The 25,205-nt window shown below is 40.5% G+C and overlaps 1 protein-coding gene across 1 annotated transcript in view; it reads left to right on the top strand.

Moving 5' to 3' along the window:
- The first annotated feature begins 42 nt into the window (after positions 1 to 42).
- LOC145440816 (uncharacterized) overlaps positions 43 to 25,205 on the top strand; it is a 29,254-nt gene continuing 4,091 nt past the window's right edge. The window contains exons 1-16 of the mRNA XM_080318568.1: positions 43 to 197; positions 5,183 to 5,340; positions 5,407 to 5,507; positions 6,924 to 7,045; positions 7,109 to 7,234; positions 7,313 to 7,426; positions 7,495 to 7,611; positions 7,675 to 7,761; positions 7,948 to 8,053; positions 13,494 to 13,654; positions 13,711 to 13,838; positions 14,323 to 14,411; positions 23,037 to 23,092; positions 23,251 to 23,360; positions 23,544 to 23,671; positions 23,747 to 23,806. Coding sequence (XP_080174694.1) covers positions 170 to 197; positions 5,183 to 5,340; positions 5,407 to 5,507; positions 6,924 to 7,045; positions 7,109 to 7,234; positions 7,313 to 7,426; positions 7,495 to 7,611; positions 7,675 to 7,761; positions 7,948 to 8,053; positions 13,494 to 13,654; positions 13,711 to 13,838; positions 14,323 to 14,411; positions 23,037 to 23,092; positions 23,251 to 23,360; positions 23,544 to 23,671; positions 23,747 to 23,806 — 1,691 coding nt within the window. The 5' untranslated portion in view covers positions 43 to 169. The remainder of the gene's footprint in view (positions 198 to 5,182; positions 5,341 to 5,406; positions 5,508 to 6,923; positions 7,046 to 7,108; positions 7,235 to 7,312; positions 7,427 to 7,494; positions 7,612 to 7,674; positions 7,762 to 7,947; positions 8,054 to 13,493; positions 13,655 to 13,710; positions 13,839 to 14,322; positions 14,412 to 23,036; positions 23,093 to 23,250; positions 23,361 to 23,543; positions 23,672 to 23,746; positions 23,807 to 25,205) is intronic.

The following is a 25,205-nucleotide window of genomic DNA, read 5'->3' on the forward strand; positions in this document are numbered from 1 at the left end:
AATTAGTTGAGTGCTGATGTACCCGGATGTGTCCATCCATGATACTTATGGTATTACCAGATAAGAGGTACTCCAAAGCGCTTATTTTTGAGATATCGAATTAATTCGCGATTTGATCGCACGAGGCAGACGAGAAAACATGTCGGTTCATGCTAAGGATTGAAAAGTAATGGAATACGTTGTTCTGTTGTACTTGGGTGAGTGACTATCAAACTCGGCGTTCATTTGGAAGGTTATGCATGTAATTGCATGAATGTGCAGTTGTGCATGTGTATTAATGCAATTGAACAATAAGTGCATGTAAACATGCACCACAGTGTTGTTGTTGTCTTGGAATCCATGGTGTCGCGACCGCAGTGGCAATTTTTCACAAAACCTATGTTCTTTATTAACAATCCTGAACTGTGGACTTGTCGCATAGTCCTCTTGTCGCATAGCTCTTGTAAGACACCGCTCATTCGTATCGCGATGTTGATGAAGAGTTTGTCTTTACCATGTACCTCCAACAATTGAATAGGAATTATGGCGTCGACCGGTCAGGCTTGAACTCGCGAGTCGTTAGTTTTGGTACCGCTGTGGGGGATGTATTGTTCAATGTACTTTTCACAATGGACGATGTATCTTGCACACTATGTAGGCCTACAGTGTCATGGCTCGAAAGTCAGTAAAAGAGATAGTATTAATTAGGCTTACCGTAATTTGGAAATGTAAAAAGAGGACACTTTTTCAGAAATTTGCAAGATGCAAAACCGGAGTAGAATTCTCAGAAACCGGTAAATTTTTCCCACTTTGTGATCGGTTGACTAAATAAAAAATAAAAAAGTCATCTCTTCCGATCAGAGCTCAAAATACCGTTTTTCTCTCCACAGCTTCACTTCTGTGCTAATTTGCGGCATATCACTTGCAATTTGCTCTAAATATCACCTAAACTTTCAAAAAAGAGGACTAAATCTCAAAAAAGAGGACAAAAGGGCGTCCTACGAGGACACTTTCAAAAAAGTGGACAAATCCTCTTAAAAGACGACGTATGTTAAGCCTAGTATTAATGGCGAGAAGGGAGTGTTGATTATGCTTGTTTGCCAATTAAAACGCAATTGGTTTTGTTCGCCATATCCAACAATATCTACATTCGTGATGTAGACATCTGGCAGCGAGAGCAAGAATGCAAATCTAGAGACTCAATTTCAGGGTTTCGTCGTACGAAGAAATTCAACGAAACGGATTGCGGCATATATGAGTTTTGAGGCAGTAAAGTGGTCGCATCACGACAGTTAATTTATAATAAGCATAATCAGGCTAATAGACGGTAAATTACTGACCGAGAGCAGCGCATCCAGTGGCCTAGCCAGGTGGCGCACGTCACGAATGCCCGACGCCCGTCCAAATTATCGCCAAGTTACTGACATCGTCGGTTTTCATGTCATGTTTTTGCAAAAAGTGAAACAGAAGTTTTCAAAATGTACTAAGCTCGTAGTAGGCGATCCAAGATTATTTCGTATATCAACATAAAATAGAGTCATTTTGGGCAGATTGCACTTCTGTTGAATTTTTTTCCTCGCTTCGCACGAATTGTTGCTCGCGGTCTGTGTGTGTACCAGTGTTGGGATCAAGTCACTACCTTCGAGTCACGAGTCATTTCGAGTCATTGCACATTTTGACTCGAGTCAAGTCAAGTCAATCGATTTTTGAAGGGGACTCGAGTCAAGTCAAGTCACTCGTTTTTTGGAGGTGACTCGAGTCAAGTCGAGTCAAGTCAAGTCAAGTCACGAGTCAAGTCACAATTCAAGTCAAATTGCTTTTTCGAAGTATGAGTGATGATTCAAAGTCATTACATTTTGCTAGATTTGTGAAAGACAGATGTATTGGTCATATATCTTGCATTAATAACGAGTATAAAGTCTAATATACATGCCAAAGGGCGTTGTATCGCTCACGCAGACGTAGAGCAGCTAATAAAATACTTGAGGCAAAATAGAGGATCGAATACGAAGCGTCGAGAAGTTGAAACATTATTGATATGGTATAATACACTACCCATCTACACATCCGTGAGAATATAAACGCATAAACTACATTCTTTCCATTCAATTCATACAAGGAGGTCGGCTAAGGTGGGCACTGCGCGATGTAAGCCGTCTAAAAACAGAGATACGTTTGCTGTTAGATTATACTTCTGATTTCACATATACGTAAGCTGTCATCAGTTCGTTTTCGGTCAATTTATTTGTGATGTAACAAGGGGGGCCACTGAAAGGTACGATCAGTGAATGACTGGTTGCTCCCACAAGTGACACATGCGTATCGCGAATAATCCGAAAATAAAAAAGATACAGAGATTTATTCGACACCGTTTACTTGATGACTTGAAATTGACTCGTAAATTTTGCTCCGAGTCACGAGTCAATCCACATTTCTGAAGCGCCGAGTCAAGTCAAGTCAAGTCATTTTTTCAAAGTGACTCGAGTCAAGTCAAGTCATACGAAAAAGTTGACTCGAGTCTGACTCGAGTCAAGTCATGACTCGAGTCATCCCAACACTGGTGTGTACCTCAGAAATTTAGAGGTTCACGCTCAGAAACGAACCTTGGCAGGTTCTGCATTGTGAACTTTTTTCATATATTACAATTTTCACGTCATTATGACATCTTTGGTTGAAATTTATTGCATTTCAACTGCGGGCCTCTCTACGCATAGCGCTGGCAGCATAAAAAATCAACACTAAACGAGCACGCACACTGACAATCTCAAAAATTTCACTTGCTTTGTTACAAAAGTTTGCTGGAAATATCCAGCGTTCCGTTTGGGAATATTTAGTGACTCTCTGCTGTTATCTTGACCCGCAATCACACAACATTAAGAGCTAAATACGCTGCATGTAGGTAGTCAGCGAATGATGCTTATTCAACCAATCGATGACATTGATATCGTTGTCTAATGTAGAAAATCTACATGCGTACGGTGTCGATCTCGATTTCATATGTATATTTTATCATAAAAACCAAATCCGTGCGATTGGGGTGTTGGCTACTGCTGTATAATTGTTTATGGGGTAATGTAGGTAGCAAGTATTGAAACCCGTTTACACTCTGCTCAATATCAACGCAGCAACAATCAGACGCCGAATACATTGTCCGATCTGGCCTGGACCGTTAATGCGTAAGCTTATATTCCCTTGAAAGTTCTCGTCGAAATTGCAGGCAAAGCGACGGGAGATATCGATTTTATGGGATTATTATACCATTTGATTGCCCCAGTTATTACATTTGGCGACATTTAAACAGTCAGTATGTACTTCAGCATTGTGGCATTATGTGGCCTGAGCCGTTGCTAGTTATCGTGTACGTTACCGTACAGTCGTGCATTGACATATCACTTCACTGAAATGTAGGGTTAGAATTGACAATATGACGTCATGTGACCTGACTACGCGGACATGCTCGGCGACTGTCGGATAGCGGGCGAGATGCTGTTCCACAGTTGGGGTCCGTCATACTTGATTAAGCAAGGCATTTTCTTGTATACCGCAGGGGCGAGCAATATACGGCTGCCAAGAGATTTGAGCGACCAGCAGACATGTTCTGACATGACAATACAGCCCACGGTTACAGTCTGTCGCAATTCTTCATTACTTGCTTACTGCGTCAAATTATAGTGACTGTATAGGTTATTCTTTCCTTATTTTGGACACAAATAATAGTGATTGTTAGTCAGTATTATGTTTTCTTTGTGTCCGACATGCAGTGTTGGGATGACTCGAGTCATGACTTGACTCGAGTCAGACTCGAGTCACCTTTTCCGTATGACTTGACTTGACTCGAGTCACTTTGCTAAAATGACTTGACTTGACTTGACTCGGCGTATCAGAAATGTGGTTCGACTCGTGACTCGGAGCAAAATTCACGAGTCAATTTCAAGTCATCAAGTAAAAATCACCTTATCTTGCATATGTTTGGATTGTTCGCCAAACACTTGTGCAACCCATGAGAGCGACGAATCATTCAATAATCGTGCGTTTTACTGATCCTCAAATATTCTCTGGCTAATATATGGACCACAAACGAAGTGATCGAAGCTACAGCTTACGTTGTCGTAAACTGGTAGTAAAGTAATTTAATAGTAAAATATCCATTTCTGTTCTTATCTTAACCGAACCTCTTGTTTTATTGAAATTGTAATCGAATATAGTTTATATACTCCCCAGCCATTAGCGCAGATTCGAATTGTATCATACCATATGTATCAATCGGTGATATATTGCATCCTATCTAATCGTTTCCCGATTCTTTATCTTGACTGGTAACTATAAAATGAGGCTTTGCAATTACTTACGTAGTTTAACAGTTCTATGTGAGCGATACAGCCCCTTGCATGTATTTGTATATTTACCTCTATATTCGTTCATCGGTTCCGAATCAATGACCAATCAATCTGTTATTCAGACAACTAGCGAAATGCAGTGACATAATCATGCTTCATACTTCGAAAAGGCGACTTGACTTGAATTTTGACTTGACTCGTGACTTGACTTGACTTGACTCGACTTGACTCGAGTCACCGCCAAAAATCGAGTGACTTGACTTGACTCGAGTCACCTTTGAAAATCGATTGACTTGACTTGACTCGAGTCAAAATGTGCGATGACTCGAAATGACTCGTGACTCGAAGGTAGTGACTTGATCCCAACACTGCCGACATGTAGCTGGAGTTCAAAGAACCTGTCCACAACTTTGATCGACCACAGATGTCTCATTGACTTCAACAGCTTTTACGACAATAAATCCATTGAATACTGTTTTGGTCTCTATGCTCCAAACTTGAAATTTACATTAAATAAGAATAATCCCTGTATTATGTATAAATACGCGTTTAATCTATCGATTAGGGACTCCGGCCCGCCAAGTACTTCATTTTACCATATCCGACCCGTCGACTGGAGAAGTTGTCCGCCCCAGTACTAAAGGATCGCTATGTTTGATGACCCAAAATTATATCCTTCGTGGCCCATCTTTGGGTCGCGACCGATACTTTAAGAACCCCTGGATGTACGGGATCTCTATCATATTTGATTGGCAGAACTTTGCAATATATATATTTTGTTTCCTTCAATTTCGAAATTGGGGACTTATTATTTTAAATTCGCCACGCCATAGCTTTTGCCTTTACTCCGGTAACTTCATTTTCAGTATTCTTCTCATCGTTGATTCCAAGCGCTAACAACCAAGACGACTGCAAACATACAACCTACGACCCCAGAGGGACATTTGAATCCCCCGGATACCCGGACGGTTACCCGAGCCACGCCGACTGCTTGTACAGGATATTCGCTCAGGCATTCGTCAACGTGGGTATTCAAATGAATCCGATATCAGCCTACGGAGTAACTTGCCCGCGGTCTGTAATATTGCAGGTGAACTTCGAAGAATTCTCTTTGGAGGATACAAGAAATTGCGACAAGGACTATTTGCAGGTGATATTTGACGCCACTTCACAAAATCCGGACTCGAAAAGGTGAGCGAAAAACGGCAGTAGAGTTCGACTCTGGATATTCGAGTTCGTGAAACGCCGTGACACTTTCTATGTTATAATGTGAGACATTGTAACCCAATGGGGGTAGCCGAGAGTACCCTAAAGCCGATTTTTATTGTTTAAGTGGACCCGCTGTTGGGGCTTGTGCTTTCGGATTATAGGGTTAACAATGCACAATACCACACAACTGCAACACCAATGAGTTGCGGGTTCGAGTCCGACCAAGGTCGACTCCAGAATTCCTCTAAGTGTTGGAGGTTTATCTAGGCTCCTCCTCATCATCTCATCCGTGTAGGTGATGTCTCATAAAAGCCTAGAAGTGACCGTCCTACAAGTCGGCAGCTATGGAATAAAATGAAGAAAAATGGCCCGGTGTAAATCACCATGGTAGTCGACAAACACCATGAATATCAGTAACCACAACAACAACCCACTCGCGAGGTGTATTTTGAAAGCTACTGGTTGAAAAATGTTTTGCAACATTATGTTTTAAGACACATCCCTCTTTAAAGCCAAACCTGAGCGTCACTTTGGTCCTGCAAATTTTACTAACTGAAAACGATCGGAAAAATATATTTGCTTTATACTGTGAGAGTGTGAGCGTTGGTCAACCAATGTTTGAACTCGAAGCCTGGGATTGTGCACTCATTAGTAGCCTAAAGGACCAAACTGCGATGACTTTGATGTTATTTCTTGGGAAAGTGGCAAAAGCAATAATAGTTTTAGACAACACTAATGCGTTCTTGTCGCACAAGTAACGTGATGTGCGGAAGGGTTGTATAGCGACTTACTGTGTCATGCTTCGAAATAGGCCATGGCGACTCGCGAATCTTTACGCGGCTTGATGTAGCCTCGAAGTCGAAGTTTTTGGATTACGTTTTCAACTCATTTCCAACGTCCAATATACGCTTACGTCCTGTGCCAGCAGTGATCGGACGCCGCTATCCCTGTATGTTCGCTAAATTGAGGAAGGGCATTCCGCCCGGAAGAACTCACAAGCAATGTTCCCTCCAATTTTTCACGAGGCTGCGCGCACTCACCAACTTACTGCGAGGTCCCTTGGACAACAGTGGGTAACGACTTGAAAAAGGTCATCACTTCGGCTTTTTTGTGCGCAGCTTCAATTTTCTGTGTGCAGATACCGTTTCAGCACTGCGCACGCGCGCAGCTTAGAGGGAACAGTGCTCACAAGCCATACAAAAGTCGGCAGATTTTCATGATCAAACCGTATTGTGTTGTCCAAATTTATCCCCGTAGGCCGTAGCGACCTGTGTTTGTATCGCGGCCTATACCTTAAGAACACCTGCTATAACATAAGAGTTTCTTGAGTGCATCATATTTAGTACCATCGGGTGATGCCAATGATATACATCGCTAACGAAGTCGTACATGGCATAGGTATTGCGGCGACGGACTGAATAGAATAGGAGGTGGAAATTTACGGGGTAGGGGACCAGCTATTTTGATATTCAAATCCGACGCAACAACGGCTGGGAGGGGATTCAAGTTCAGCTTCGAGCGTGAGATATTGAATATATCCTGCAGCATTGAGCGTATTAAAACCCTGCATTTGAACGTTGCAGAAGAGTTAACAGGGCCAGATGCGTGTGATTCGAGTCCGTGCCAAAACGACGGCACGTGCGTGAGAATGATAGGACATTTCTTGTGCGAATGTGTCGAAGGATATCGCGGGGAAACGTGTGAAGTCGGTGAGAATATTTATACAATATTCTGTGGGGGCAATTGAATTGGCGACGAAGTCTAATAGAATCGTATTGCAAACACAGATTGGGATGAATGTGCCTCACAGCCGTGCTTGAATGGCGGAAGCTGCGACGACGGTCTGAATAGCTACACCTGTAATTGCTTGAATAATCACACTGGAGATCATTGCGAAATCGGTGACTTGTCTTTCAAACGGAGACAGCAGTTTACATATCTTAAAATGTTGAACTTGATCTTCTATTAGAACCGGATCCGTGTGCTTCTTCGCCTTGTTTGAACGGAGGATTATGCAATAATCGTGTACCCTACTTTATCTGTGAATGTCCGAAGTCATTTTACGGGGAGCTGTGTGAAGAGCCAGGTAAAAATATATCACATTCATCATTAGACTTTAGGTAAGTTTAACACTATGGTTGGTCTGCAGTGCCTACGATACCGCCACCCACAACAACCCCAGCACCTACAACAACTCCTGCTACTACCACAGAAGTAGCCACCACACCTGAGACAGGTAGGATTATAGTGTTCAGCGCTCATTCTGAACTTATACATGTCCATCTCCACGTTCCGCCTATACTTATTCAGCGGACTTCGCTTTCATTCAATTACTCGTAAGATGGGTATTTGGGATTGTTGACAGCCCATATTTCAATGTTTGACAAGTTCGATAGCTTCCCAATTGTTACATTCATTATAGTTGACGAAGACCCTGATGGTTTCGGGAACGGAAATGCGGAAGGCGGGAACGGTCAAGATCCGGGTGGTAATGGCGACGGCTTCGAGAATGTTGGAGATGGCGGAGGGTTGGTACAACAAACAAAATTTTATACGTAAAATAACAAGGTTTCGTTCGTATTCACGTATCAAAAAGGCGCACTAGCGCCGTCAACTTCATGACGTCGATTGCCATGATTGATTGATTACTTGATTAGTTTCAGCCTGCGGTTTTAGAACAAGTGTGTGCCACTGATTCTGAAGAGCTACCATACTGACACTCTAAGTTAAAGATGACCATAGCGGCATAGCCCTAACTGGAAAACGGTTAAAGTGGAGGCATCACCGTTACAGAGGATTCTGGGCAGTATTGTTTTGAAAATGAGGATTAACTTTGGTAATAAAAGATTATTATTAATGCTTCTGTTCTTGGCGATTATGATTTACAGCACTTTTGTATATTAGCGACCTGTAGGCTACTGTATTAATATGATTTAGCATTTTCTAATACTAGTCTTGTTCGGGATTCCAGTTTGAATCCAAATTCAAATTCGAATTCTTGTCTTATTTTCATTTCGCATTTTGTCTATCTTCCAAAGTTGCAATGACATAGTTCTTATCGGACTCAATTTTATCCACATATCATCCAAATACTAATTTTATTCTGCGAAAATCGGAATGTAGGATTGCAAATAAAACAAATGGTGCTTTAAAAAACTAGTGTCATACGATATAGCATGGTTGGAACTTGGAACCCTCGAAATCGTCGTCGGTTCAACAGCTATATATAGCAAGTAGATATAGATCATTGGTATGGAATGGATGTTCTGATGATGATGACCGCCGACCACAAAAATGCTGCATGACGATGTAGTACGGGTTAAAGATATTTTTGGTCCGTTTATGACAGAAGTCCAAATCCTAATTTGTCAAAAGAGATATATTTACCCTACCTCTTCCACGCGCCATTTGCTGATAGTAAAAAAATGTCGTATGCCTTCGTCAAATTAAAAAAATATATAATAGAAAGAGCTGCCAGGGTGTTATCAATTATTTATAATTCCATTACAATTGCATAGTACAGGCTATACCGGTAATTGCAAAAGTTATATTATAAGGGTGGCGAGATAGCGTAATGGTATGTAATCCACAGTTGCAACACCAATGACGTAGTGGGTTGCGGGTTCGAGTCCGACTTATCCGGTTTATCTGGGCTCCTCGCCATTTTATCCGACCAAGCGATGTCTTATAAAAAGCCTAGAAGTGGGCACTGGGCACTATGGGCAGTGCTATAAGTCGGTAGCTACGGAATAAATAGGGAGAAAGTTGGCCTGGTGTAAATGACCATAGTAGGCTAGTCGCCAAACACCATGAATACCACAAGCAACAACAACAGGAGTTATAATTTCCAAATTGCTGTTATTGAGATAGGTACAAACCTATAACAGTACATAAGCCTATGTCACACCTTCCCTGCTCTTGAAAATTAATCAGTCGATTTGTCGCCACTTGATTTACGTCACTCATATGGAGTGGCCTACCCTACAGAGCCTCGCACGCAGCGGACGGTCGCAATGGACCAACTATAGACGCCAATATAGATGTCAATTTGGCTAAACTTTCAAATTGTACAAACAGATCGCCCTTAGGCTTACTATACGCACCGAAATCGCGAGTGCTGATGTTATGAAAAGATGTTGGGATGTTGCAACTTCATGAATAAATTTCATCAATAATATTAGTATAGTTGCACAAATGCACATATTACTATCTATCAATTATTTATGCACCCAAAGCAGACTTGTACAAATTGAATATTTAGTTAGTTGATGGTCAACTAACCAACGATTTTTTGAGTAGTTCTAGTTCTAGTTGTAGTTGCGGATTTTGAAAATTGAGTAGTTCTAGTTCTAGTTGTAGTTGCAGATTTTGAAAATTCGGTAGTTTTAGTTCTAGTTATAGTTGCATATTTAAAAAAAATTAGTTGCCGAACAACAAGAAAACACGTGTCCTGGTTTTGGGCGAATTGAGATGCCGGTGTTCTGTTGAATCATGTTTGTGCAGCCATTGCTCGGTCAGAGCCATCACTGCTAACCGTTGCGTAGCCAGCGGGTGTCTTCTTAGGGTCGTGATCTCTCCCATTTCAAACTCGAAACCCCGTTCTTTTGAAATGCCGATTCAATGTCCGATATTTCCGATAAAATAGAAAGTAATGTTCTGACTAGGAGAATGAAATCCAGTTCTGTACGGTTCTAAACCTTTAATCACTTGGGAACCCCTACCTACGTCACAGATGGGCAACTATTTTCTGAGAATGACAGGCAGGAAATACGTTGGCAAGCTAAGTCAGAAGTTTGCGCTATATTCGGCGGTGTATGTATTTCTAATAATTTATAAATTGGAAGCAATGAATTCCGTGGTTAGATTAACACAAGCTTCTGGTTGGATGTGTTACTGTCAGGCAATTAAGAATTTAGAGTCAAAGTACAAATATAATATTTATTCCACGTAATTATTCAAAACAATGGTAAACAAGAAACATTGTTACCCCCTTTTCAATCACACCAACCTATTGACACGTCTTTCTAAAAGACACTAAAATGTATGGTCACTATCCTGAACAGTGTGTGGCTTATTGGTCAAATCGTCCTGTTGTTTTGGTAATTTAGCTGGCAGGTTTTCCGAATTCGTCTTCTCGCAGCTTCAGCCGAAAGAATGCGTGCTTATTTCATAATCCCGACTAAACTAAACCCATGTTGTATCGACTTTATAATTAATATAGAATACGCCAGGGATCGACTACCCCTGGCACGCGTGCCTGAAGTCGCACGCAAGATGATTTTTCATGGCACGCTGAATGATTTGATGTGAATTATTATAATCATGTTTCTTGCAACAAGCGGAACAAAAGTTTTCAAAACGGAAAAAGCTCGAAGGTGAATCCAAATTACTTCGTAAATCAACGTGAAGTAGGGTCTTTTGGGACAGATTTTATTTTTATTCAAAATTTATCCGCACTTCCCACGTATAGTCCTAATTTGGCCCGCTAACCCTAAAATGCCCAGGTCTGTCCTACGCTAATCTACAAGCCTCGGAGAACCCCTAATTTTCAGTGAGTCACAAAACAAAAGTGCATACCATATGTGTTGTCATTAGGGTTGCATTTAAAGAAAACGGTGTTTAAAACACTTTGTTTTAAACATGGTTTAAACAGTATCTCAAAGGCTTTGAAAAAAATTATGTTTTTTTTCAAGTTGTAAAATTATGCCATAATTGTGTAAATACTTTTCGAAAAACATGTTGTATGAGCCTACGGACGATTACCACCCGATATAGCAGACGTATATCGATATGGGATGGTTGGAAGCCTCAAAATAGTCGGTTCAACAGCAATATAGTACAGATATTTCGTCAAAGGAGCTATATTTACCATATATTTTCAATTGTCAATGTCAATCCACTATAACGTAACAATTGAACATTCGTGACGTCATAGCTTTCAAAAACCATGAAAAAACAATAAAAAACATGGGCATTGTTTTAAACATGTTTGTTTTGAATTGATTTTTGTTTTAAATGCAGCCCTAGTTGTAATCTGTAGGACTACCATTGAAGCTACTCAAGTAGATTTGTACATTGTACAAAGCACCCATTTAGTTAGTTGATGGTCAACTAACTAATGGTTTTTTGAGTAGTTCTAGTTCTAGTTCTAGTTGCTGGTTTTGAAAATTGAGTAGTCGTAGTTCTAGTTGTAATTGCGGATTTTGAAAATTCGGTAGTTCTAGTTCTATAGTTGTAGGTGCGGATTTTGAAAATCGGGTAGTTCTAGTTCTAGTTATAGTTGCGAGTTTTAAAATTTGAGTAGTTCTAGTTATAGTTCTAGTTGCGCTTTTTGAAAATCCAGTAGTTTGTACAAGTCTGACCCAAAGCCTTCGAAGAATCCATCAGCTCTATGGTATCTGATCACGTGGGTTGAGAAAGGATACTAAATAACGACTATGCGTCTTTGAGTTGTTATTAAACACCGAGTGGCATGTTGTTATTTTATGACATGTCATCAGGATTGTCGGTATGGACAACATATATTGGGATCGCTATAACATAGCCTATGTCAGAAAGCCTTCATTCGCAGTGTTGGGATGACTCGAGTCATGACTTGACTCGAGTCAGACTCGAGTCACCTTTTTCGCATGACTTGACTTGACTCGAGTCACTCTGCTGAAATGACTTGACTTGACTTGACTCGGCGTATCAGAAATGTGGATTGACTCGTGACTCGGACCAGAATTCACGAGTCAATTTCAAGTCATCAAGGAATCGGTGTGAATAAAAATCACTGTATCTTGCTATATTCGGATTGTTCGCGAAACACTGGTGTAACCCGTGAGAGCGAATAATCGTTCAAATATTGTGCGTTTCACTGAGTCTCGATTATTCTCTCACAAATAAATTGACCGCAAACGAAGTGATCGAAGCTTACAGCTTACGTTGTCGTAACTCGAGTAGTAAAGTAATAAAATAGCGAAATGTCTATTTCTGTTCTCTGTTCTTACCTTAACCAAACCTCTTGTCTTATTGAAATGGAATATTGTACATATAGCTCTCAACCATTGGCGCAGGCTCGAATTGTATCATCAATTGGTAAATGGGTAACGTGTTGCATCTTATCAATTCGTTTGTCTATTCTCTATTTTGGCTGGTAACTTTAAACTGACGCTATGCAAATACGAGGTTCAACAGTTCTACGTATATGTGAGAGATACAGCGTCTTATTGCGAGTATATTCAACTCTATATTCGTTCATCGGTTAGGAATTGATGACCGCTCAATCTGTATTTCAGACATCTAGCAAATTGCAATGACGTAATCATGCCTCATACTTCGAAAAGGCAACTTGACTTGAAATGTGACTTGACTCGTGACTTGACTTGACTTGACTCGACTTGACTCGAGTCACCTCCAAAAATCGAGTGACTTGACTTGACTCGAGTCACCTTTGAAAATCGATTGACTTGACTTGACTCGAGTCAAAATGTGCAATGACTCGAAATGACTCGAAGGTAGTGACTTGATCCCAACTCTGTTCATTCGTGAGACACACACGATTACAAATTGGTATTTCTTTATGGTGCGGATCCTTTTCTCTTCGGTCTGCGTTTGTAAGGGGGGGGGGTCAGATTGCAAGGACACAACTATGTTAAAAAAGAAAAATTAAGTCACCCTGAATCGCGCGAAGGAAATTTTCAAGTTGAAATGAAATCTCACAAAAACTTGAGCTCCGCTTAGCAAATTCAAATTGCATGTTGAAAGCCGCCGGCACATGCTGATATAGTTGTGTGTAGACAACCGCACAATTATTACAGTTCTTGGCCTCAGGTCGGCCACCCCCGCTATAGATGCTGCATAGCTATCCTATGAGCATTTTAGAATTCCACCGACCTTGACGTGTAAGTTGTGGCAAAAGGTGTTTGTGTTGGACGGATTCAAATATTCAAAACTTTATTCAACGTTATTACATTCCAATTTTAGAGATTCATCGGGCGCGATAGTGGCTGCACTCATTATATGCTTAGTGCTGATAGCGCTGGCTGCTTTGATAATGTGGTATTATTCTCGATCGCAAAACGGTAGTCCTGGCGGAAGTGAAAAAGGATCGGACATCTCTAAATGGAAAGATGGTATTAAAAAAGGTATACACGGTGCATTTAGGACGTTTTGGCGCCTTGGTGGTATTTTTTGATTGCAGCCTTCAATAAAAAGAAGGATCAACTGAAGCAGTTGTCGAAATCAAAACCTCGGACGAAACAGCCTGATGTCCCCAGGAAATCGACAAGGAGACCAAGGGAACTTATCGTAGAAGAAGTTGATTCGGAGGTGATTTTCTGATGGTTTAGTTCCATGTTTTTCGATATGTTTGGATGATTGGTAAAAGATTAGTCCAAATCCCCGAAATCACTTTAGATGACAGTGAAAAATGTATACGGGCTTATAATTTGAGGCGTATCAGACTTCACGCATTTTAAAACCATCGCCAACGTGAATCGAGCCCGTTGGTTTTGACAGCCCAAACCTACCCCGCTAGTTCTTTAGTAATTATATCATCACTTGAATATTGAACAACTGAACAATGAAAATGGGGCATAACGACGTATATAGTTTCTAAGTTACCATAACGAATGAAGAAAGCCTGCTGGCATTGCTTGAAGTTCACTTTTATCGGCTACAAATTTACTCAATTGATATTTGCGACGACTTCCAGATTAGCCGTCCAGATTCGTGCCGTTACGGTCATCAAGCATTCTATGTTGTTTGTGATGAACATAGGTCTCTTTGATAAGAGAATGGCATTATTGTTTAGGATGAAAGGTGCCGAAAAAGAAAGAATATGGAAAGACGTAAAAACATTAAAGATTACGATATTCGTGAGCTGGATGAACCTAGAAAAAGGTTAGTAACATAAAGACGTCGCATACATATTACATCTACAGTGCATGTTATACACTTTGTACATTACTAAAGCTATAGTTAAGCAAATTGTCGAGTTAAGCACTCTGCAGTACAGGAGTAGCCTATATGAAGCGTGTGACGTCTAATGGCTGTATTAGGGATGGTGCGAACCCCTGATAGGTTCAAGTTCGTGCAAACGCAAACCTTTTTGAAAGGCTCTGCGTGAACGCGAACGTGAACCTTGTGACGTCGAGTCATATTGCTAATTGCAACCCTACATTTCAGTGAAGTGATATATCAATGTACGAACAGTACACGGTACCTAGCGACGACTAAGGCCACATTGTACCACAATGCTTAAGTTGTTTCTGCGCGGCACACGAAATGAGCGTATGGCGACTAAGGCGCAGAAGCCTGTCTAATCTCGACGGTAAAATGTAAGGGCGGTGTAAATCAAACAACCTTTTAATCCAAATTAATGCTTGGTAGAACGTAAACAGCTCAAATGGCAGCACGCAGTACGCGGGAATGTAAGGTATAACGTAGGTACAAAAGTAGGATTCACGACGATGCATTATCTCAAGACTCTTCCGACCGTCTGTTCAGGAAAGTAACTGACGAAAAGTTATCTAGCATTGAATATACAGGGAACGAAAACGAGACTAATAATGATGATGATGATCAGACGACGTGGCAATTAAATTGAAATACACAAGGATTCACGAAACAATGCAATGCCGCACGCGCGCGCTAACAGAAGTACATGCTGACTTTTTAGGCGTCACCGAATGTAATACCTGAAGCAATGAAATGCTATAATAATCACATAAAATTAATATCGTCCGTCGCTTTGCCAACAATTTCGACGAGGACTTGCAAAGGAATATAAGATTACGCCATAACGGTCGAGGCCAGACTGGACTGGACATGCTGGACAATGCGCCTGACGATGGCTATATCGATATTGAGCAGGATGTAAAACGCGTTTCTATACTTGCCACCGATATCACCCAATAAACAAGTTATACAGTAGCCAACACCCCAATCACACATGTTTGGTGTTCATGATACAACAAACAAAGCAAATCAAGATGGATCCCATATGCCCGCTGGATGTTTTGCATTAGACAACGACGTATTCTTTATATCAATTTCAATGACAGGTTGAATAAGCATCATACACTAACTACCTACATGTACTGTATTTCGCTCTTGATATTGTGTAATTACAGGTCAAGCTCAAAGCAGAGAGTTAATTAAATGTTCACAATCGGAAAGCTGAATATTTAGAGCAAACCTTTGTAACAAAGCAAGTACAAATTTTGAGATTGACAAGGTGTATGCTCGGTCAGTGTTGTTTTTTAGGCTGCCAACGCCTTGCATAGAGTGGTCCGATGTTGAAATGCAAAGAATTTGAACCATAGATGTCATATTTACGTGGGAAATTGTAAAACATGAAAAAAGGTTCACAGTGCAGAACCTACCAAGGCTCGTTGGTGAAAGTGAACCTCTAAATTTCTGCAGTTCACACACAGAACGCGACCGTGAACCTCGCCTTCACACCATCCCTAGGCCGTATACAGACCAGTGTAACATTTTCGAACCAGAACACTCGGATCCTATATTAACTAGGGATGGTGTGAACGTGAGGTTTACGTTCGCGTTCTGTGTGTTAACCTCGGAAATTTAGAGGTTCGCGTTCACAACAGCACCTTAGCAGGTTCTGCACTGTGAACCCTTTTCATGTATTACAATTTTCACTTCATTATAACATCTTTGGTTCATATTTGCATATTGCATTTCAACTGCGTGGCGCTGACAGCACTAGAAATCAACACTAAACGAGCATGCACCTTGACAATCTCAAAAGTTTTACTTGCTTTGTTACAAAAGTTTGCTCGAAATATTTAGTGACCTACTGCTGTGAGTTTGACCCGCAATCCCACAACATGACGACCGAAATACGTAGTCAGCGAATGATGCTTATTCAACCAACCAATGAGATTGATATCGTTTGCTGATGCAAAAATTGTAGCTGGCTTACGATGTCAATCTTGACTTCATATCTTTACTGCATTATTAAAGCCAAATCCTTGCGATTGAGGTGTTGGCTACTGCTGTATAAGTTGTTAATGGGATAATATCGGCAGCAAGTATGGAGACCTGTTTTCACTCTGCTCAATATCAATGTAGCGATACTCAAACGCCGAATACATAGTCCGATCTGGCCTAGACCATTAAGGCGTAAGCTTATATTCCATGGTAAGTCCCCGTCGAAATTGTAGGCAAAGTGACGCAAGATACTGATTTTATAGGTGTATTATATCATTTGATTACCTCAGTTGATACATTTAGCGACGTTTAAAACGCCAGCATGTATTTCGGCATTGTGCATGATGTGGCCCGAGTCATCGCTAGATAACGTGTACATTAATATAGGGCAGGCCATCACTTCATTGAAAGATAGGGTTGAAATTAGCAATGTGACGTCACGTGACGTCAGAGGTTCACGTTCGTGTTCGCACAAAACCTTTCAAAAAGGTTCGCGTTCACACGAACCTGAGCCTTTCAGAGGTTCACGCCATTCCTACCATTTACAAAAGTGTGCTTTGGTTGTAGTGAGGTTACTTGCATGCATTACCCAGATGTTATTGGGAATATTTGATTAGAATTCCATGGCGCCTGGTGTGAGCCAGGTACATAAATTTCACAATCGTGAGTTCATCACGTAGTCTTCTTATTCACTCGTCCTATTACGCTTTGCATTTGTAAGGAACTTAGCAAATTTTAATCCGCATCATTTGATGGATATTTCAAAGACTGGTTCGTTCATTATACTTTATGATTCAAATTTTATTGATATTACTTTGTTCAATGAATTTTAACAATCAAACAAATTTACGAAACGTTTCAAGTTTTAGAACTGAAAGCGGATCGTAGTGTTGCATCAATAATATCAATAATTAATAATCGTTGGGTTACATTTTTCATCTGAACAAGTCATCTTGTCATATCGGATGATTATTTAGGTTAAGAATAAAAGGCATCCAAAATGAGCAGCAATGGACATTATTCGTTACTATCTATGATAGGATGTGAATATTTCGCATTATAGGCCTAAATTGGTAGCAAATTCGAGACTTCATGATGGTTTATATATGACATCATATAATCTAGTGCAGTGGTTCTCAACCTTTTTGTCTTCGCGGACCCCTTTTGTACCGTGACGGACCCCGCGGACCCCCTCAAGTTTTACTTCAAATTTAGCTTAATTATCGTGCAAATGTCATCTGTCTTGTGAGAATATCAACTCAAGGCTAGTGATAAACAGCAACGAAATGACCGTTCTCGAAAACAATATCATACTATATATACGTAGAAATATGGTTAGCGACTTATATTATTTCCGATGGTCTTCTGCAGCTGTATTTCTTATTTCTTGAAATATGTGGTCGTGTCTTGAAAAATCACGGCCGAATGTAATATTAACGCCTGACGCTTCCGACGACACCTTTGAGCATATATATATGTCAACAAAATTGAGAAACGGATTTTTCAATGAAGTTGTCACTTCCAGACTAGTCATTTCCATATAGCAGCATATATTCAAGATATTCTGAAATAGTGACTATGTATATCACCGCAGAAAATGGATTCCGTGATGAGGTTTTAATCCGTTTTTTGAGAAAGACTAGAAACAACGATTCTTAACAAACCTCAGCAAAATATATTTAAACTGTAATATGTTTGTATCAATAGGCTAATGGCAACTTTCAAATTAAAATGAGTTTACACCAGGGGTGTCAAACATACGTTCCGCCAGACGATTTTATCCGGCCCGCGATGCCATTCCGAGAAGATCGAAAATGTTTGTATTATCCAGTACATTTGTTACAAATGTTGATTTGTTTGGAAGAAAATACTTCCGTTAAATATTCCCGCAAGACAGCAAATGTCGAGTCTGTTCGTAGGCCACATTATAATCACCAGACTACGGTGTTTCGGTTTCACACTTGTTACCAATATAGGAACAAATCAGTGACATTGGCACCCAATATCGAAAAGGTGAAAAAGTGCACACTGAGTTGAGTTTTATGGAATAATGTACCAAGAAGTAGTTATTCACACAAGCGAAAACGACAATGCCGGACCGTGATATGAAGTTTACATGAATAATATATTATTTACACAAAAACTATAATTCAAATGTCAGTGCATGGTCGCGCTGCTGTATCATTTCTGACTCAAAACGTCCCCGGAATCTAGAGAAACCTGAATCGTGATTTAATAAGAATATAACAAATTCAAAAGTCTGCGTTTGCAGTTTAATCTCTTGTATTCCTCACAACGCATACACACACACAGCCAACGCCAGATTAGGACTTAAGCAAAGGGATCATAAAAATAAGTGAACTTGTATCGTCGTTATCGCCACCGTTTTAGCAGCGGTTCATATGTGTATTCAACCAGTCAATCATCATCGTCAATTCTATTGTTCGCGAATAGAGGTGTTGCTACTTGTTTAAATAAAGCCCCTATGATCCGTGATACATTCGTAATATACCATCAAATATATATGCTTATTGGTAATAAGGTGTTCAAGTGGAAAGCAAAGCGTGCGGCCCGCGAGCATTTGGAATGTTTAAATCTGACCCGCGGCGTAATTTGAGTTTGACACCTCTGGTCTTCACAGTAGGATATTTAATCCCATAGGGCAGTGGCGGCTCGTGACAATATCGGGTGGTGGGGCAAGGGCTGCAAGCGACTTTTTATCAAGATGACGTCACAATGACGTTTTCCAACGTAAACAAGTAACTTAATGATGTTACGGTAACATGAATTTCCCGACAACAGTGATTTTAACGTATGTGCCACGAGAGGTCTGCCGGTGAGCTGTGACTTGAAGTGTGGTAACTGCGTAAACGGCGTACGGAACAAAGATTCAACGCGGTTCATGTTCGCACTAGACCTGACTAATTATCTGCAGAAATGGAAATGACTATAACTCGAGAGATTGCGTAAGCCTAATTGGAAAGGTCAACGAGTTCGGACACATACCCAATTGTTATCTCATACATTGGGCCTGACATATTGAATCCAAAACATCATTCTGAAGAACCAAGAATAGTAGTCTCGGAAACTCGGTCTCGGTACAGCATAGGAGATTTTGGCCTTGAAACTGGAGACTGTAACACGACACATATGGTTTTATTACTGTCTATAGGTCTGCTGCGAAATCGCCTTTGGAAAATATATTACCGAATATATACGTGGGTGAAAGCCGTACACTGTTACATGACATCATCGAGAAGTAGCCTCATGGCCCTTTTCGGTATGGTACACTGTCAAAATAATGCAAACAGACCGAATTTTGCGTAAAATTTACTGAGGAATAGGCTGATCATGTGATCAGCTGTTAGCCGACATCGAAAACGAAATAGCTATCGCGCTTGACAGGGGGTTGTAAGCAAATGGCTTGAAGGCCACAATTTCACGGTGAAATTGACATTGGATAATATAATATCAAAGTAAATATTTGAATGCAAATGAGAATGATATCATCATCTCGTCACCTATCTCCGTATGGAACACAGTTAACGTTACCACAGATACACCGGCTTTTGCGTGAAATCCGCAATGCGTTGTAGGCTAAAGTGTCAGATCTGAGCACATCTCTACCATATTCGACCTTGATAACGAAATTACTGCCCTAATCATTGAGTGTCAACCTTGAGACTTGGCACAGCGTTCGATACTAAAATCAAAACACACCGTGCAAAATCTCATGACAGATCTATGTAAGGAGCATCGTTAAAATCAATAGAGACCAATACCGGCTTTGCGTAAAATCTGTTAGCGATAAATGACGAGTCAGCTCTCACTCGACTTAAGGAAACGAAATTACCACTAACATAGTTCAGTGACAAACTTAAAACTTGGTACAGCGTTCGATACTAACATTAAGACTTACCGTGCCAAATGTCATAACCGATCTCAGTATTGAACATCGTCAAAATCAATGGATACCAATACCGGCTTTCGAGTAAAATCTGTTTGCGATACATGACGGATCAGCACACACTCAACTTCGGAAACGGATTTACTACCCTAAACTTTAAGTAGAAACCCTGAAACTTGGGGCAATGTTAAATACCACCATCACGACATGACGTACCAAGTTTCAAGAGTTTTCATGGTGTGAAACACCATCAAAATCGACCTATACCAGCAAAGGTCGACTAAACGCATATGACGGTAACCGAGTTCAGATATACATACGATTGTTACATCACACCTTAGGGGCACAGACCTATTGAGCCCCGGTTGCTCGGTAATTTTATGAATAGGAGAGAGTATATCACCGTTTCTTTATTGTGCGCGGCTTTGAGAGAATAGACAGTCAAAGCTTGTTATGAGCGCAACCGGGGCAAGCCCCGGCTAGGCATTCGCAAAGCGAAAACACAGAAGAGGATTCGATTTTCGCAGAGACTTCGCTATATATGGGCATTTACAAGCGAAAGGACAAGAAGAATACGATTTTCGCTGTGATTTCGGTATATATAGATTGTTGTGCGTCTATAAATGGTAAAGAATTGTTATTGAACAGAATTTTAGGTGGGGCAATGCCCCAGTTGCCCTATAGGACGAGCCGCCACTGCCATAGGGCCATTCCGTTGATGTGCTTACTGAAACATTAGCAGTTTGAAGCGAAACTGCTTCGTGATTTCCCTAATTTAAAAACGTTACAAATTCTTTTCCAATGAATGCGCAGTGTGCACAATTAAGCGATAATTCTTTTGAATTTAAGTTTTCTCGTTTGTTCGGCTTTCTGTGACATGTACAAGTTCCATTTTGCCTAATATATAATATTTTGGCGAAATGGTTATCTACTCCTTCCATATTAATATCGGCCTATGATATCGGTTATCGGCCTTGTGAGTGTGTCGATGAACGGTATCGGTATTGGCCTGCAAAATCAATATCGGTCGACCTCTAATACAAGGGTCGGCAACCTACGGCCCGCGGGCCCGATCCGGCCCGCCAAGCGAAATCGTCCGGCCCGCCACATAATTATTAGTTATCACAAGAATACGGCCCGCCGTTTCATAATGAGTTTCAATCTGCAGTGCAGCACTGCATGAAAAAAATGCGGCATTGCTACGGTATAATAGTAGCCTACGTCGTATTAGTCTATTGTTACGCCATAAAACGAAGGTGGTTGAAGTAGTAGATGGAGATAGACTAGACTGGATCAGTGCTTATCAATCGCGTGTATCTCGCAACCGAAGGTGTTCCATACTTTTTAAAGGGTTTACCACTCTAATGGGGTGTGACAATAAAGGTGTTCTTCCTTTACTTCAAAGACGCTTGGAACATCTCAGACGTAATGACGGAATCTCAAACTGTTCAATTATAGATAATTCCGTATGTTTAGCCTATCTATAGTTTAATTTTCCAGAAGGCATTGTGTGCCAAGACAAAAAACCTGAATAGTGTTTTGGCCACAACGGTGAATGATTTTTGTCTCATTAACTGAATCAGTTACGCCAGATATTACTAGAAGCAGAGAATCAATATGACGATGTCATGTAGGCCTATATCTGTCATGTTCGCGCATTAAGTCGAGCAGCTATGCTTACACGAGTGTATGAACTGAGAAATGAAATAGCAACTTTCCTCGAAAACACAAATATCGCCGACTCATAATCTTGTAATCGAAAATGGGTATCTCATCTTGCTTTCCTGGCACAATTAATGCCCCATCTGAACAAATTGAATTTGCAACTTCAGGGGGAAAACAACTAAATACATGAGATGTTGAGGCGCATTCAAAACAAATCTGGGACTCTGGAAATGTCAACAGTACAAAGAAAATTATGCTCACTTTCCTATACTGGAGGAGAAAAAACCTAGTACCAACACTACATTTGTAACTGTGATACGAAATTTAATTACTGAATATTCACCCGCTTTTCCGACATTCCTTCTCTACGAAATGAATTCTGACTATTCAGTACTCTGTTTAATGTGGACGCCAATACCACTGCCTGAAAATTTCAAATGGGCCTTTCTGAAATGCGATTCAATTGAATTGAATGACAAATTTCATACAAAGAGCATATCGCTGAATGACTTTGACAAAGAGTACGTTCTTGAAATTGGTCTTTATCCCAGCTTGACCAACAATGCAAAAGAAGTTGTATCGATTTTTGGAAGCACGTACGCATGTGAACAATAGTTTTGAACAATGAAATTCACGAAGAGCAAGCTAAGATCACGTATTTCGGACGTCCATTTTGAATAGGGTCTGATTCTTGTTTCATCTGACTTGTTACCAGAAGTTGAAAACCTTTCACAAAGCAAGCTGCGTCAATTGTCACATTTATTCTGTGTTGTTGAAGTGTAAATACATGTGTCTTCTGATTGGTATGATTGAGATTGCAGCAATGTAGGATAATATACCAAAGTGAGCGTAAAATATAGTACTAAGAAAGATTCCGGCCAGCCAAAAAGTTGTACACCCGAAATTTGGCCCGCGACTAGCAAAAGGTTGCCGACCCCTGCTCTAATACATATATGTTGTTGGCATATTCTTCAGAATGATGATAAGTTATTTATATTCAGAAATACTCGTGGACGAGAAAACGACGATGATGATTACCAGAGGGAAGACTTTAAAGGTTGGAAAATACAGTATATTTATTCAGTAAAATTCTGTGGTATCTTGGCGTAGGCATGTCGACAGCTATATACACACCAGCAAGTCAAACATTCGTATGCTAAATGAAACTGATATCAGAATAAAGTTGAACGTTTCAACGAAAAATTCGATTTGTAGGCAAAGCAGATGTATCACTTTCAAAAATGGATTTGTCCCCGGAACAAGCGGTTGCTGTGCTAAATCAATTGCTGGGAAATGGAAAAGGAAAGGCAAAAATTAATTTGAAGGTAAGACGATACCACATAAATTGATGAATTGGACCACTCGCTGCAGTTCGAATACGGTGACTTTCTGAGTAAAATGACTGCGCGAACAATTTTTTTTTGCTCTTTCAACGCTCATTTGACATTATGTTACATGTAGAGCACAGTGCCTATTTCAAATATGATGTTATCAAATACAAAATTTAGAATATAGATCGCCGATATCAGAATGCAGCGATCAGTCATAATGCACGCGGAACGCGAGGCGACAAATCTTTACCGGGGTCGATTTCGGATGATCATGACGACCCACCATTGGAGCAAAAGAAAAAAAGGTAATTGAGCAATCCTGACCAACATAAATTCGATACGTTATCTTATTCCCTGCGCTCATCTATATATTCGCACAGAGAACGTCGGCGAGGGTCCTGGGATCGCAAAGTACCACGTCAAGGACACGGAAGAACTAGGTGCATGAGTTATAATTATACAATAACGCAGCAATGACATATGTGCACTAAATGTAGATACTCTGATATGCGTATTGAACATATACAGAGGTGCCCTGAGTAATCAGCGGCGCAACTCAAGTATAGAAACGGAACTAATGCCGTAAATCTGTATTTCCCAAACTATCTTACACAACGTCCTCTGGGCCGCAAACGAAGTATCGAACGCCCCCCACCCAATCTAACTTCGAAATGTTGTTTGGTTCATTGCGTTGATCTAAGTTATTGACAGCCCGATGTAGATTATGCACGCTACGTGAGAGTCAGGTTTTGTACGGATTCTACGACAGGCACAATCAGTGGGAACAATCTTACAAGACAATTTCTTTTCCCAATCAACGTACTTCGTTTTAGAGCGCTATGTACATTGTACATGCGTTCGAAAGTGTGTTCATTGAATGCACCTGGTATCACTGCAAACAACGTGATCATATATTCATAAATCGGACTCTGTTACACAAAGAGAGATTTTCCGAAACAGTTTGTTAAAGTCCATACCGTCCACATTTATTTTCAGCGCTGCGGTTCTCATCTCTTAGTACCACCTTCTTCTCTTAGTGTCCACTTTAGGAGCCACTGCCGTAAGTTATATGCTCAATTACAAGGATACGCCGAAGCTACTGCAGGTACAAGTAGAAAATGTAATCTTTCTTGAAGTAGTCGTATTAGCAGTCTTTTAACAATAATTCGTGACCGGAGCTAAATAACCTATGATACTGCGAATTTAATGTTTGTAATAACTTTTACCGCGGGGTGTGGAAGATTTCACAAAAAATTTCAACACACTTCGTCTAAGACTATAGTTAATTGGGTGTCTACTTGTGTACTCTGAAATAGTAGAAGTACTTCGTTACTTGCCTCCTCTGCAGATGTATAGAAACTTGGATTAAGCCACAGTCTGTAAAACTATCATTAAAAAGCGAGAGCCACCCGTCTACCGTGTTTGTTTTTACATATTTCATTAAACATAATTCTTGTTATGTTCGCTACAAATTATTTTCCAGATAGACGCAAAACCAGCTCTCTCTCTCTCTCTCTCTCTCTCTCTTATTATAGATAACTAACCTACGGATAGAGACGCAACTCTCGTCGTCACGCTTGCTTGCCCGGAGTTTTCACTGATGGTTAATCTAAAAGCAATATATTTGCTAATCCCGTAACTAGCGACCCGAGCGCTCACCTCAAATGAAATAAAGTTGATCTTATTCGAAAGCTACTGTCGCGCCGATTCCGAAAATATACATGAAAAGATGATCAGGGCAATGTAACCATAACCACCCCGAAATAGCCATCTAAGTCTGAAAATCGGCATTGTTCTGAACAATCGCAGTGACGCAACACAATCACCATAACAATGACG

The sequence above is a fragment of the Botryllus schlosseri genome, chromosome 6, assembly GCF_051294905.1.
Source record: "Botryllus schlosseri isolate E-star chromosome 6, Bs_hap1, whole genome shotgun sequence".
Lineage (NCBI taxonomy): Eukaryota > Metazoa > Chordata > Ascidiacea > Stolidobranchia > Styelidae > Botryllus > Botryllus schlosseri.